Source organism: Ranitomeya imitator, chromosome 6 (genome assembly GCF_032444005.1).
Source record: "Ranitomeya imitator isolate aRanImi1 chromosome 6, aRanImi1.pri, whole genome shotgun sequence".
Classification (NCBI taxonomy): domain Eukaryota; kingdom Metazoa; phylum Chordata; class Amphibia; order Anura; family Dendrobatidae; genus Ranitomeya; species Ranitomeya imitator.
In genome coordinates this window covers 479,324,407-479,339,969 of record NC_091287.1, presented here as the reverse complement: position 1 = coordinate 479,339,969, position 15,563 = coordinate 479,324,407, and the positions used below count along the sequence as shown (strand labels likewise).

At 44.6% G+C, this 15,563-nt stretch overlaps 1 protein-coding gene across 1 annotated transcript in view; it reads left to right on the top strand.

The window, feature by feature from the left end:
- MMP16 (matrix metallopeptidase 16) overlaps positions 1-15,563 on the top strand; it is a 299,874-nt gene that overhangs the window by 225,900 nt on the left and 58,411 nt on the right. Inside the window, exon 5 of the mRNA XM_069731578.1 lies at positions 2,654-2,815. Coding sequence (XP_069587679.1) covers positions 2,654-2,815 — 162 coding nt within the window. The remainder of the gene's footprint in view (positions 1-2,653; positions 2,816-15,563) is intronic.

Below are 15,563 nucleotides of genomic sequence, written 5' to 3'. Positions count from 1 at the left end.
ACAGTCTTGCCTAAAAACACAGCCATGAATAAAGAATGGTACCAGAATGTCCTCCAAGAGCAACTTCTCCCAACCATCCAAGAGCAGTTTGGCGCCCAACAATGCCTTTTCCAGCATGATGGAGCACATTGCCATAAAGCAAAGGTGATAACTAAATGGCTCATGGAACAAAACATAGAGATTTTGGGTCCATGGCCTGGAAACTCCCCAGATCTTAATCCCATTGAGAACTTGTGGTCAATCATCAAGAGACGGGTGGACAAACAAAAACCAACAAATTCTGGCAAAATGCAAGCATTGAACATGCAAGAATGGACTGCTATCAGTCAGGATTTGGTCCAGAAGTGGATTGAGAGCATGCCAGGGAGAATTGCAGAGGTCTTGAAGAAGAAGTGTCAACACTGCAAATATTGACTTGCTGCATTAACTCATTCTAACTGTCAATATAACCTATTGGTACTCATAATATGATTGCAGTTATATTTCTGTATGTGATATAAACATCAGACAAACACTAATAAAAACCAGAGGGAAGCAGATCATGTGAAAATATAATTTTGGTGTCATTCTCAAAACTTCTGGCCATGACTGTATATACAGTTAGGTCCATATATATTTGGACAGAGACAACATTTTTCTAATTTTGGTTATAGACATTACCACAATGAATTTTAAACAAAACAATTCAGATGCAGTTGAAGTTCAGACGTTCAGCTTTCATTTGAGGGTATCCACATTAAAATTGGATGAAGGGTTTAGGAGTATCAGCTCCTTAACACGTGCCATCCTGTTTTTAAAGGGACCAAAAGTAATTGGACAATTGACTCCAAGGCTATTTCATGGACACGTGTGGGCAATCCCTTCGTTATTTCATTCTCAATTAAGCAGATAAAAGGTTTGGAGTTGATTTGAGGTGTGGTGCTTGCATTTGGAAGGTTTTGCTGTGAAGTAAACATGAGGTCAAAGGAGCTCTCTATGCAGGTGAAACAAGCCATCCTTAAGCTGCGAAAACAGAAAAAACCCATCCGAGAATTTGCTACAATATTAGGAATGGCAAAATCTACAGTTTGATACATACTGAGAAAGAAAGCACTGGGGAACTCATCAATGCAAAAAGACCTGGGCGCCCACGGAAGGCAACAGTGGTGGATGATCGCAGAATAATCTCCATGGTGAAGAGAAATCCCTTCACAACAGCCAACCAAGTGAACAACACTCTCCAGGGGGTCGGCTTATCAATATCCAAATCTACCATAAAGAGAAGACTGCATGAAAGTAAATACAGAGGGTTCACTGAACGGTGCAAGCCACTCATAAGCATCAAGAATAAAAAGGCTAGACTGGACTTTGCTAAAAAACATCTAAAAAAGCCAGCACAGTTCTGGAAGAACATTCTTTGGACAGATGAAACCAAGATCAACCTCTACCAGAATGATGGAAAGAGAAAAGTATGGTGAAGGCGTGGTACAGCTCATGATCCAAAGCATACCACATCAACTGTAAAACACGGTGGAGGCAGTGTGATGGCTTGGGCATGCATGGCTGCCGGTGGCACTGGTCACTAGTGATTATCGATGATGTGACACAGGACAGAAGCAGCCGAATGAATTCTGAGGTATTCAGAGACATACTGTGTGCTCAGATCCAGCCAAATGCAGCCAAACTGATTGGTCGTCGTTTCATACTACAGATGGACAATGACCCAAAACATAAAGCCAAAGCAACCCAGGAGTTTATTAAAGCAAAGAAGTGCAATATTCTTGATTGGCCAAGTCAGTCACCTGATCTCCACCCAATTGAGCATGCATTTCACTTGTTAAAGACTAAACTTCAGACAGAAAGGCCCACAAACAAACAGCAACTGAAAACCACCGCAGTGAAGGCCTGGCAGAGCGTCAAAAATGAGGAAACACAGCGTCTGGTGATGTCCTTGTGTTCAAGATTTCAGGCAGTCATTGCCAACAAAGGGTTTTCAACCAAGTACTAGAAATGAACATTTTATTTAAAATTATTGAATCTGTCCAATTACTTTTGGTCCCTTTAAAAACAGGGTGGCACATGTTAAGGAGCTGAAACTCCTAAACCCTTCATTCAATTTTAATGTGGATACCCTCAAATGAAAGCTGAAAGTCTGAACTTCAACTGCATCTGAATTGTTTTGTTTAAAATTCATTGTGGTGATGTCTATAACCAAAATTAGAAAAATGTTGTCTCTGTCCAAATATATATGGACCTAACTGTATATATATATATATATATATATATATATATATATATATATATATATATATATATATATTACTAAACAGTCAGAGATCAACGGTATCTTTTTCAGCCCGGTTCCTAACTTACGTGGCCAATGCAAGATTTCTGACGCAGTCAATTGCATTGTGTCATGCGTCCAACCTCAATGTTGCAGGCAGATCGGGTTGTTCTTTTTGTCAGTCCGATTCCTAATAATGTAAACAATTAGTGACGATACAACGGAGCTGCCGTTAATACCTGTTTGCCTGCTTTACAATTACTGGAGAACTGATTTCTTTCCTACTGTTTCCTTAGCTAGTTACGTATTATCTGAATTGGTTATGAGAGTGTAATTACAATATTGATTATAATCTGCGACATAAATGTTCTGATCTATTCTGTTCTACAGGAAATGACCTATTTCTGGTCGCAGTCCATGAATTGGGTCACGCATTAGGATTGGAGCACTCCAATGACCCCACTGCAATCATGGCTCCTTTTTACCAGTACATGGAAACCGACAACTTCAAGCTACCTACTGACGATTTACAGGGAATTCAGAAAATATATGGTAAGATTCTGTTCTCTATATCGTAGTTACATTGTCTAGAATCAGATGCGTCTGATCATACGCTTGAACCAATATTGAGACGAAGGATTGGAAGCCTCATGAAATTGTTGATGGCGGCTATTGTTGTGATTTTTCTTTATACTTTATGGACCTTAAAGGGAACCTGTCACCCCGTTTTTTCAGATTGAGATAAAAATACTGTTAAATAGGGCCTGCGCTGTGCGTTACAATAGTGTATGTAGTGTACCCTGATTCCCCACCTATGCTGCGAAATACATTACCAAAGTCGCCGTTTTCGCCTGTCAATCAGGCTGGTCAGGTCAGGTGGGCGTGGTGACATCGCTCTTTTCTTCCCCAGCTTTCCGTTGGTGGCGCAGTGGTGTGCGCATGTCGCAGTGACGAATCCACTGCGCGCACGTGAAGAAGCAGCGCGCGATCTGCGCTATTACCCCCTGTCATCGGTGGGGGCGGCCATCTTCCTGGGGCCGCGCGTGCGCAGATGGAGTGCTCTGCTGCACGGGGCTTCAGGAAAATGGCCGCGGGATGCCGCGCGTGCGCATTAGAGATCGTGGCGGCCATTTTCCCAAAGCCGAAACGATGGCCGCCCCCACCGATGACAGGGGGTAATAGCGCAGATCGCGCGCTGCTTCTTCACGTGCGCGCAGTGGATTCGTCACTGCGACATGCGCACACCACTCCGCCACCAACGGAAAGCTGGGGAAGAAAAGAGCGATGTCACCACGCCCACCTGACCTGACCAGCCTGATTGACAGGCGAAAACTGCGACTTTGGTAATGTATTTCGCAGCATAGGTGGGGAATCAGGGTACACTACATACACTATTGTAACGCACAGCGCAGCCCCTATTTAACAGTATTTTTATCTCAATCTGAAAAAACGGGGTGACAGGTTCCCTTTAATTATTGAATAGTCCATTGATGGTAAAGTTAATCCATTTGGGTTAGGCTAAAATGCGATCCTTGATTCCTACATAGAGCCGTGTATCAAGACTGAATCATGGGGTAGACTCAAACACGGCACAACTGTACTGGTGCTACCTTTCCCTTCATATATTTTATCTAGTTACAAATATCTAATAAACTGATTTAATGCCAAAAATCGATCTTCAACCCATAGAAGGAACATGGATCACAGGTATATATAAATCTGATACATGCTGTACAGTAGAATGTCATTAACATTTAACTGTCATTTAAAAAAATGACATGTCATAGAAACATGTCAGAAGTTTTGTTTGTGAGGGTCCTGGTATGTTTTGACCCCCATCAAAGAAACTAAAGAACAGAAGGGTTCATCTGAGCGTTGCTGTCATCCAAATCAGAAGATGGAACAAACAAATAGAATGTGGGGCATCTGCCATATCAAAAAATATTGCTCCTCACCCACACCCCTGTGTCTGATACATCTGTGACATGTCAAAGGTTTTTCTAAAATAATAAAAGAATAATAACTTCTCATAATAGATGTCAATAAAATATTGCAACGTTCAATTAAAGTCCAGAAGAGGTTGCAAATTGCATCATAACCACTGGTTATTCAGACATGGATACATATAGCAAACAGGTGTTATCAGATAGCAACCCATAGCTACTATTACATCGTTTGTCCAGTTCAACATGAAAAATTTGGTGAAAGGTTCTCTTTAGTGCCAAAAGCACTTGGGTAGTCTTATATCATCTAAAATTTACAGCAGTTAGGACTCATTCAGACGCCCATGTTGCACGAACGTGTTCTGTCTGAACAGATAGAACACGTACCCATTATAATCTATGTTGCTATTCACATGTCCATGTTCTTTCATGGAGACAAGTCCAATTTTTTACAGTAACACAGATAAAAAGGCCAATACAAGTATGTGGGTCCGTGAAAAACATGTACAGCCCACGGATGACATCAGTGTGCTGTCCGTGTTTAATACTGCAGTATAGGAGAAGCTTTGTCGTTTATTTCTTTACTAGATGGAGGCCCGGTGCTATCGCATCGGAAGGGCGGTAATGTCACGATGGGGGGCAGGCTTTGCAGCGTTGAGAATCTCTCCCCTCCATGTGCTCACCCACCGATCCACACTCTCTCTTTCCCCATGTGCTGACTTCTCCCATCTGTACTCTCTTCTTTCACCTGTCTACCCCATGTGCTATCCCCCTTGTCTGCTGTCTCTCGCCTTCCAGTGCTGTGTTCTCCTCATGTGCTGTCCCGTTTGAGCTGTCTCCCCCCTGTGCTCTGTCTCTCTCACCCCTGTTCGCTTTCTCTCTCCCCCATCTGCTGTCTACTCCTCTTACGTCATCTCTTTGACCTGTGTACCCCATGTGCTCTCCCCCTTGTCTGCAGACAGATAGCGGCGGTCACATTAAACTCCCCCATCTGCTGTCTTCTTCTCTCATGTCATCTCTTCTTTGACCTGTGTACCCCATGTGCTCTCCCCCTTGTCGGCAGAGATAGCGGCGTGTTGTGAATTCTGTGGCAGAGCTCCCTCCTGTGGTCACAAGTGGTACTTCTGCTGATTCTCTCTGTGAGCTTCCGTTGGTGGAGGAAAGTGGTACTGCGGCTTCTGAGTTTCCTTCCTCAGGTGATGTGGTGAGGTCGTTAGGTGCTGCTCTACTTAACTCCACCTAGTGCTTTGATCCTGGCCTCCTTTCAATGTTCCAGTATTGGACTTGTTTTCTACTGGATTGTTCCTGTGGCCTGCTGCTCTGCATAGCTAAGTTTTCCTTTGCTATTTTGTTTGCTGTTTTTTCTGTCCAGCTTATCTATTTGTTTTGCTGGAAGCTCTGGGACGCAGAGGGTGTACCTCCGTGCCGTTAGTTCGGTACGGAGGGTCTTTTTGCCCCCTTTGTGTGGTTTTTTAGGGTTTTGTGTTGACCGCAAAGTTACCTTTCCTATCCTCGCTCTGTTCAGAAAGTCAGGCCTCACTTTGCTAAATCTATTTCATCTCTACGTTTGTCTTTTCATCTTAACTCACAGTCATTATATGTGAGGGGTCTGCCTTTTCCTTTGGGGTATTTCTCTGAGGCAAGGTAGGCTTATTTTCTATCTTCAGGCTAGCTAGTTTCTCAGGCTGTGCCGAGTTGCATAGGGAGCGTTAGGCGCAATCCACGGCTGCCTCTAGTGTTGTTGGAGAGGATCAGGGATTGCGGTCAACAGAGTTCCCACGTCTCAGAGCTCGTTCTATATTTTTGGGTTCTTGTCAGATCACTGTATGTGCTCTGACCGCTATGTCCATTGTGGTACTGAATTGCCTAATCATAACTCATAACAGTACAGGAGGCCTAAAGTACTAATGATTCTCAATAGAGGGAAAAAAGAAGTTCTGAGACCATTTTTTTTTCTCTGCACTGTGTTTTGCCTTTTTTTTCCCCTAGACATTTGGGTGGTTCAGGACACAGGTGTTGCAATGGACATTAAAGGTCTGTCTTCATGTGTGGATCAGCTCACGGCAAGAGTACAAGATATTCAAGACTTTGTGGTTCAGAATTCTATGTTAGAACCGAGAATTCCTATTCCAGATTTGTTTTTTGGAGATAGAACTAAATTTCTGAGTTTCAAAAATAATTGTAAACTATTTTTGGCTTTGAAACCTCGCTCCTCTGGTGACCCAGTTCAACAAGTTAGGATCGTTATTTCTTTTTTGCGTGGCGATCCTCAGGACTGGGCGTTTTCTCTTGCGTCAGGAGATCCTGCATTGGGTAATATCGATGCGTTTTTCCTGGCGCTTGGATTGCTGTACGACGAACCTAATTCAGTGGATCAGGCAGAAAAAAATTTGCTGGCCCTTTGTCAGGGTCAGGATGAGATAGAGGTATATTGTCAGAAATTTAGAAAGTGGTCCATGCTCACTCAATGGAATGAATCTGCGCTGGCAGCTATGTTCAGAAAGGGTCTCTCTGAAGCCCTTAAAGATGTCATGGTGGGATTTCCCATGCCTGCTGGTTTGAATGAGTCTATGTCTTTGGCCATTCAGATCGGTCGACGCTTGCGTGAGCGTAAATCTGTGCACCATTTGGCGGTATTACCTGAGCTTAAACCTGAGCCTAGGCAGTGCGATAGGACTTTGACCAGAGTTGAACGGCAAGAACACAGATGTCTGAATGGGCTGTGTTTCTATTGTGGTGATTCCACTCATGCTATCTCTGATTGTCCTAAGCGCACTAAGCGGTTCGCTAGGTCTGCCACCATTGGTACGGTACAGTCAAAATTTCTTCTGTCCGTTACCTTGATCTGCTCTTTGTCATCGTATTCTGTCATGGCATTTGTGGATTCAGGCGCTGCCCTGAATTTGATGGACTTGGAGTATGCTAAGCGTTGTGGGTTTTTCTTGGAGCCCTTGCAGTGTCCTATTCCATTGAGAGGAATTGATGCTACGCCTTTGGCCAAGAATAAGCCTCAATACTGGACCCAGCTGACCATGTGCATGGCTCCTGCACATCAGGAGGTTATTCGCTTTCTGGTGTTGCATAATCTGCATGATGTGGTCGTGTTGGGGTTGCCATGGCTACAAGTCCATAATCCAGTATTAGATTGGAAATCCATGTCGGTGTCCAGCTGGGGTTGTCAGGGGTTACATGGTGATGTTCCATTTCTGTCAATTTCGTCATCCACCCCTTCTGAGGTTCCAGAGTTCTTCTCTGATTACCGGGATGTATTTGATGAGCCCAAGTCCGATACCCTACCTCCGCATAGGGATTGTGATTGTGCTATCAATTTGATTCCTGGTAGTAAATTCCCAAAAGGTCGACTGTTTAATTTATCCGTGCCTGAGCACGCCGCTATGCGCAGTTATGTGAAGGAATCCCTGGAGAAGGGGCATATTCGCCCGTCATCGTCGCCATTAGGAGCAGGGTTCTTTTTTGTAGCCAAGAAGGATGGTTCGCTGAGACCTTGTATAGATTACCGCCTTCTAAATAAGATCATGGTTAAATTTCAGTACCCCTTGCCATTATTATCTGATTTGTTTGCTCGGATTAAGGGGGCTAGTTGGTTCACCAAGATAGATCTTCGTGGTGCGTATAATCTTGTGCGAATTAAGCGAGGTGATGAATGAAAAACTGCATTTAATATGCCCGAGGGTCATTTTGAGTATCTAGTGATGCCATTCGGACTTGCCAATGCTCCATCAGTGTTTCAGTCCTTTATGCATGACATCTTCCGAGAGTACCTGGATAAATTCCTGATTGTGTACTTGGATGACATTTTGATCTTCTCGGATGATTGGGAGTCTCATGTGAAGCAGGTCAGAACGGTTTTTCAGGTCCTGCGTGCTAATTCTTTGTTTGTGAAAGGATCAAAGTGTCTTTTTGGTGTGCAGAAGGTTTCATTTTTGGGGTTCATCTTTTCCCCTTCTACTATCGAGATGGATCCTGTTAAGGTCCAAGCCATCCATGATTGGACTCAGCCGACATCTCTGAAAAGTCTGCAAAAGTTCCTGGGCTTTGCTAATTTTTATCGTCGCTTCATCTGCAATTTTTCCAGTATTGCTAAACTATTGACCGATTTGACCAAGAAGGGTGCTGATGTGGTCAATTGGTCTTCTGCTGCTGTGGAGGCTATTCAAGAGTTGAAGCGTCGTTTTTCTTCTGCCCCTGTGTTGTGTCAACCAGATGTTTCTCTTCCGTTCCAGGTCGAGGTTGATGCTTCTGAGATTGGAGCAGGGGCTGTTTTGTCGCAGAGAGGTTCTGATTGCTCAGTGATGAAACCATGTGCTTTTTTTCCAGGAAGTTTTCGCCTATGATGTGGGCAACCGAGAGTTGCTGGCCATGAAGTGGGCATTCGAGGAGTGGCGTCATTGGCTTGAAGGAGCTAAGCATCGCGTGGTGGTATTGACTGATTATAAGAACTTCACTTATCTCGAGTCTGCCAAGCGGTTGAATCCTAGACAGGCTCGTTGGTCGCTGTTTTTTGCCCGTTTTGACTTTGTGATTTCGTACCTTCCGGGCTCTAAAAATGTGAAGGCGGATGCTCTGTCTAGGAGTTTTGTGCCCGACTCTCCGGGTTTGTCTGAGCCGGCGGGTATCCTCAAGGAAGGAGTAATTGTGTCTGCCATCTCCCCTGATTTGCGGCGGGTGCTGCAAAAATTTCAGGCTAATAAACCTGATCGTTGTCCAGCAGAGAAACTGTTTGTCCCTGATAGGTGGACGAATAAAGTTATCTCTGAGGTTCATTGTTCGGTGTTGGCTGGTCATCCTGGAATCTTTGGTACCAGAGATTTAGTGGCTAGATCCTTTTGGTGGCCATCTCTGTCGCGGGATGTGCGTACTTTTGTGCAATCCTGTGGGATTTGTGCTCGGGCTAAGCCCTGCTGTTCTCGTGCCAGTGGGTTGCTTTTGCCCTTGCCGGTCCCGAAGAGGCCTTGGACACATATCTCTATGGATTTTATTTCAGATCTTCCCGTTTCTCAAAAGATGTCAGTCATTTTGGTGGTCTGTGATCGCTTTTCTAAGATGGTCCATCTGGTACCCTTGTCTAAATTGCCTTCCTCCTCTGATTTGGTGCCATTGTTCTTCCAGCATGTGGTTCGTTTACATGGCATTCCTGAGAATATCGTTTCTGACAGAGGTTCCCAGTTTGTTTCGAGGTTTTGGCGAGCCTTTTGTGGTAGGATGGGCATTGACTTGTCTTTTTCCTCGGCTTTCCATCCTCAGACTAATGGCCAGACCGAACGAACCAATCAGACCTTGGAAACATATCTGAGATGCTTTTTTTCTGCTGATCAAGATGATTGGGTGTCCTTTTTGCCTTTGGCTGAGTTCGCCCTTAATAATCGGGCCAGCTCGGCTACCTTGGTTTCGCCATTTTTCTGCAACTCTGGGTTCCATCCTCGTTTCTCTTCAGGACAGGTTGAGTCTTCGGACTGTCCTGGTGTGGATACTGTGGTGGACAGATTGCAGCAGATTTGGACTCATGTAGTGGACAATTTGACCTTGTCCCAGGAGAAGGCTCAACGTTTCGCTAATCGCAGACGCTGTGTGGGTCCCCGACTTCGTGTTGGGGATCTGGTTTGGTTATCTTCTCGTCATATTCCTATGAAGGTTTCCTCTCCTAAGTTTAAACATCGTTTCATTGGTCCGTATAGGATTTCTGAGGTTCTTAATCCTGTGTCTTTTCGTCTGACCCTTCCAGATTCTTTTTCCATACATAATGTATTCCATAGGTCATTGTTGCGGAGATACGTGGCACCTGTGGTTCCATCTGTTGACCCTCCTGCCCCGGTTTTGGTGGAGGGGGAGTTGGAGTATATTGTGGAGAAGATTTTGGATTCTCGTGTTTCAAGACGGAAACTCCAGTATCTGGTTAAGTGGAAGGGTTATGCTCAGGAAGATAATTCCTGGGTCTTTGCCTCTGATGTCCATGCTCCCGATCTTGTTCGTGCCTTTCATGTGGCTCATCCTGGTCGGCCTGGGGGCTCTGGTAAGGGTTCGGTGACCCCTCCTCAAGGGGGGGGTACTGTTGTGAATTCTGTGGCAGAGCTCCCTCCTGTGGTCACAAGTGGTACTTCTGCTGATTCTCTCTGTGAGCTTCCGTTGGTGGAGGAAAGTGGTACTGCGACTTCTGAGTTTCCTTCCTCAGGTGATGTGGTGAGGTCGTTAGGTGCTGCTCTACTTAACTCCACCTAGTGCTTTGATCCTGGCCTCCTGTCAGTGTTCCAGTATTGGACTTGTTTTCTACTGGATTGTTCCTGTGGCCTGCTGCTCTGCATAGCTAAGTTTTCCTTTGCTATTTTGTTTGCTGTTTTTTCTGTCCAGCTTATCTATTTGTTTTGCTGGAAGCTCTGGGACGCAGAGGGTGTACCTCCGTGCCGTTAGTTCGGTACGGAGGGTCTTTTTGCCCCCTTTGTGTGGTTTTTTAGGGTTTTGTGTTGACCGCAAAGTTACCTTTCCTATCCTCGCTCTGTTCAGAAAGTCGGGCCTCACTTTGCTAAATCTATTTCATCTCTACGTTTGTCTTTTCATCTTAACTCAGTCATTATATGTGGGGGGTCTGCCTTTTCCTTTGGGGTATTTCTCTGAGGCAAGGTAGGCTTATTTTCCATCTTCAGGCTAGCTAGTTTCTCAGGCTGTGCCGAGTTGCATAGGGAGCGTTAGGCGCAATCCACGGCTGCCTCTAGTGTTGTTGGAGAGGATCAGGGATTGCGGTCAACAGAGTTCCCACGTCTCAGAGCTCGTTCTATATTTTTGGGTTATTGTCAGATCACTGTATGTGCTCTGACCGCTATGTCCATTGTGGTACTGAATTGCCTAATCATAACTCATAACAGCGGCGGTCACATTAAAACTGCGCATACGTTCCTCCTGTACAAAGATGGCGGTGGTCAATGAATCATTCGGCTGATCTCGGCGGCGGTGTGTTCGCGATGGTGTTCCGCTGGTGGTACTGCACAAGAGGCTGCATACGGCGTATACAGTGTGTGTGTGGTGCGTACGGCGTATACAGTGTGTGTGTCTGTGGTGTGACGGGGTTCCGCTGGTGGTACCACGCAAGAAGCTGGAACCACCAGCAGTTTCCATATTGAGACACCCATCACTTGGGTGTCCCAATATGGAGGTCAGTGAACTTCCGTCGCTTGGAATTCTGGGATACGGACACAACTGGACGGAAAAGGATGTGAAGACATTACAAGGTAAATATATATATTAAGATCATCTCTGAAAAACACTGATGACAATGGTGGTAAAAATGGACACCCGGATCAAACACTGATGACAATGGTGGTAAAAATGGACACCTGGATCAAACACTGAAAACATCGATGGTAAAAACGAACACCCGGATCAAATACTGAAGACACCGATGGTAAAAACGGACACCCGGATCAAACACTGAAGACACTGATGGTAAAAACGGACACCCGGATCAAACACTGAAGACATTGATGGTAAAAATGAACACCTGGATCGAACATTGAATACACCGATGGTAAAAACGATCACCTGTATCCAACACTGAAGACATTGATAGTAAAAACGGACACCCGGATCAAACACTGAAGACATGGATAGTAAAAGCGGACACCTGGATCAAACACTGAAGACACGGACGGTAAAAACGAACACCCGGATCAAACACTGAAGACATTGATGGTAAAAATGAACACCAGGATCAAACAATGAAGACACCGATGGTAAAAACGGACACCCGGATCAAACACTGAAGACACCGATGGTAAAAACAGACGCCTGGATCAAACACTGAAGACATTGATTGTAAAAACGATCACCCGGATCAAACACTGAAGACACTTATGGTAAAAAAGGACATATTGTTTCTACACATACATTAGTGGTAAAAACGGACACAAGGACAGTACACTGGTGACACAATGATCGAAAGCACTGATGACATTGATACCATTTTTTCACATACTTATTTAACCCCCTTCTGACCTCGGACGGGATAGTACGTCCGAGGTCAGATCCCCTGCTTTGATGCAGGGCTCCGCGGTGAGCCCGCATCAAAGCCGGGACATGTCAGCTGTTTTGAACAGCTGACATGTGCCCGTAATAGGCGCGGGCAGAATCGCGATCTGCCCACACCTATTAACTAGTTATATGCCGCTGTCAAACGCAGACAGCGGCATTTAACTACCGCTTCCGGCCGGGTGGCCTGAAACTTCGTCATCGCCGACCCCCGTCACATGATCGGGGTCGGCGATGCGTCAGGATGGTAACCATAGAGGTCCTTGAGACCTCTATGGTTACTGATCGCCGGTAGCTGTGAGCGCCACCCTGTGGTCGGCGCTCACAGCACACCTCCATTTCTGCTACATAGCAGCGAACAGCAGATCGTTGCTATGTAGCAGAGGCGATCCTGCTGTGCCTGCTTCTAGCCTCCCATGGAGGCTATTGAAGCATGGCAAAAGTAAAAAAAAAAAAGTTAAAAAAAAATGTGAAAAAAATAAAAAAAAATATAAAAGTTTAAATCACCCCCCTTTTGCCCCAATCAAAATAAATCAATATAAAAAAAAATCAAATCTACACATATTTGGTATCGCCGCGCTCAGAATTGCCCGATCTATCAATTAAAAAAAAGCATTAACCTGATCGCTAAACGGCGTAGCGAGAAAAAATTCGAAACACCAGAATTACATTTTTTAGGTCGCCGCGACATTGCATTAAAATGCAATAACGGGCGATCAAAAGAACCTATCTGCACCAAAATGCTATCATTAAAAACGTCATCTCGGCACGCAAAAAATAAGCCCTCAACCGACCCCAGATCATGAAAAATGGAGACGCTACGAGTATCGGAAAATGGCGCAATTTTTTTTTTTTTTAGCAAAGTTTGGAATTTTTTTTTCACCACTTAGATAAAAAATAACCTAGTCATGTTAGGTGTCTATGAACTCGTAATGACCTGGAGAATCATAATGACAGGTCAGTTTTAGCATTTAGTGAACCTAGCAAAAAAGCCAAACAAAAAACAAGTGTGGGATTGCACTTTTTTTGCAATTTCACCGCACTTGGAATTTTTTCCCGTTTTCTAGTACACGACATGCTAAAACCAATGATGTCGTTCAAAAGTACAACTCGTCCTGCAAAAAATAAGCCCTCACATGGCCAAATTGACGGAAAAATAAAAAAGTTATGGCTCTGGGAAGGAGGGGAGTGAAAAACAAACACGGAAAAACGAAAAATCCCAAGGTCATGAAAGGGTTAAAGATGGACGTGTGAAGGAGGTTTAACAATGCAGGTTTGGGCACATCTAAAAAAAACTATAATGTGTGACTATTGATTAGTTTTGTATGGAAATACTCTTTAGGAATATTGATGAAGTTGATTGAGGTGATAGAGGCACAATTTTGTCACCAAGGGCTCTTATTCTTACACATTTTGCTTGTGCTTTCTCCAAATGTAGCAGGATCCAAGAAGTATTGTTTCTCCTTGTGGAGAGTGACATGTTAAGCATGCCGAGATGAGGAGATTTAAAGCCACATTGCTCCTCTGGGAAATATGTAAATTGTCTCTTCAGAGAGGAAGAGGACTAGAACTCTAGTGCCACCTATAGGAAGTAGCAATCCTAACAGTCAGTGTCGACAAATGTAGCAGAAATAGTGGATTTGCTGCATTGTGTATGGTTTTATGCAGGGTCATAACAAATGCGGTCGCCGAGGTTGTAACTGGGACCGTGCGGGTGAGGGGTCTGCAGTCGCCAGCACAAACAACTGGATATGCTTCCTCGGATGTCCAGGGGTTGGACAAAATAATGGAAACACCTAGAAACATCAACAAAAGTTAGTTTAATATGGTGTAGGTCCACCTTTTGTGGCGATTAAAGCCTAAACTCTCCAAGGTATGGATTCATACAAGGTGTGAATTGTTTCCAAAGGAATTTTAGCCCATTCTGCAGTTAAAACACCCTCCAGTTCTTTGAGCGACGATGGCTGCGGAAATCGACGTCTAACTTGAATCTCTAAAATCGACCATAAATGCTCAATAATGTTGAGGTCTGGGGATTGTGGGGGCCAGATGAGATGCTCAACTTCATTAGAATGTTCCTCGTGCCATGCTTTAGCGATTCTAGCTGTATGAATTGGTACATTATCCTGAAAGATGGCTTTCCCCTCTGGGAACAGTGCTTGAACCACTGGATGCACTTGGTCGCCCAAAATGCCTCAATAATCTCTGCTGTTAATTCTTCCATGAAGGGATATCATTTTCCCGGCGGATCTCCACAAAGTAGCACCCTAGATCATCACAGAACCTCCGCCATGTTTTACCGTTGGGAGAAGGCAGTCTGGATGGAATGCTTGTTTCGGCTGTCTCCAAACGTACACTCCACCGGAGGTCGGAAATAGGGTAAACGATGATTCATCTGAGAATATCACATGTTTCCACTGCTCGAGGGACCAATTCTGGAGGTTTCTACACCACTCTAAACGCTTGGAAACATTTTTCATTGAGAGCAGCGGTTTTCTAATTGGAGCTCTTCAGTGGAATCCAGATTTGTGCAGCTCCCGACGAACAGTTTTCGTGGAAACTGGGTTCCGTAGGTGTTCATTGAGCTCAGCAGTGATTTCGGAGCCGTGGTCTTGCGATTCTCTCTCACGATTTGCTTTAGAGTCCGACGGTCTCTCTCGGTCAACTTTGATTTTCGTCCGGGCCTGTGTTTTGCTGTGGACGTTTTTCCTTCTCTTTCAAACGCAGTCATTACTTTGGAGACAGTACCTCTTGACACGCCAAGCATTCGGGCACTTTCTGTTACACTAGCGCCTGCCATACGAGCACCAACAATTTGGTCTCTTTGAAAATCCGAGAGGTCTGCCATTGGTATCAGGTTCTCATCAATGTTCTTACAATTATGCAAAAGAAACAGTTAATTTACATACACATATCACATAACACAAATAATCAACTACAAAACATTACCATTTGTCACTGTTTGCATGTTTATCACATGTTCGAAGATTGTGATGCCAAAACGTTAGGAGTTTCCATTATTTTGTCCAACCCCTGTATATTGAGCTGAAGTGTATGGCGGTGCAGAGACTGTCCAGGTCTGTGTGCTGCAATGCATGCTGCCGGCCAATCAGAGGCCAGCAGCTTACTTTATTGTGAACGTGACTGGCGCATGGCAGTGACATCATGTGCTACCGTTGCTTGCACGTTGAAGTCAGGTGCCATATTCAGAAGAGGACGCCGCGTGGCAGGGGAGCAAAGGGAAGGAGAGAAGAATAATTTTTTTTCTATGCATTAAAGAACAGCGACAGAATGGGCGACATACTGTATACTAGGATGGG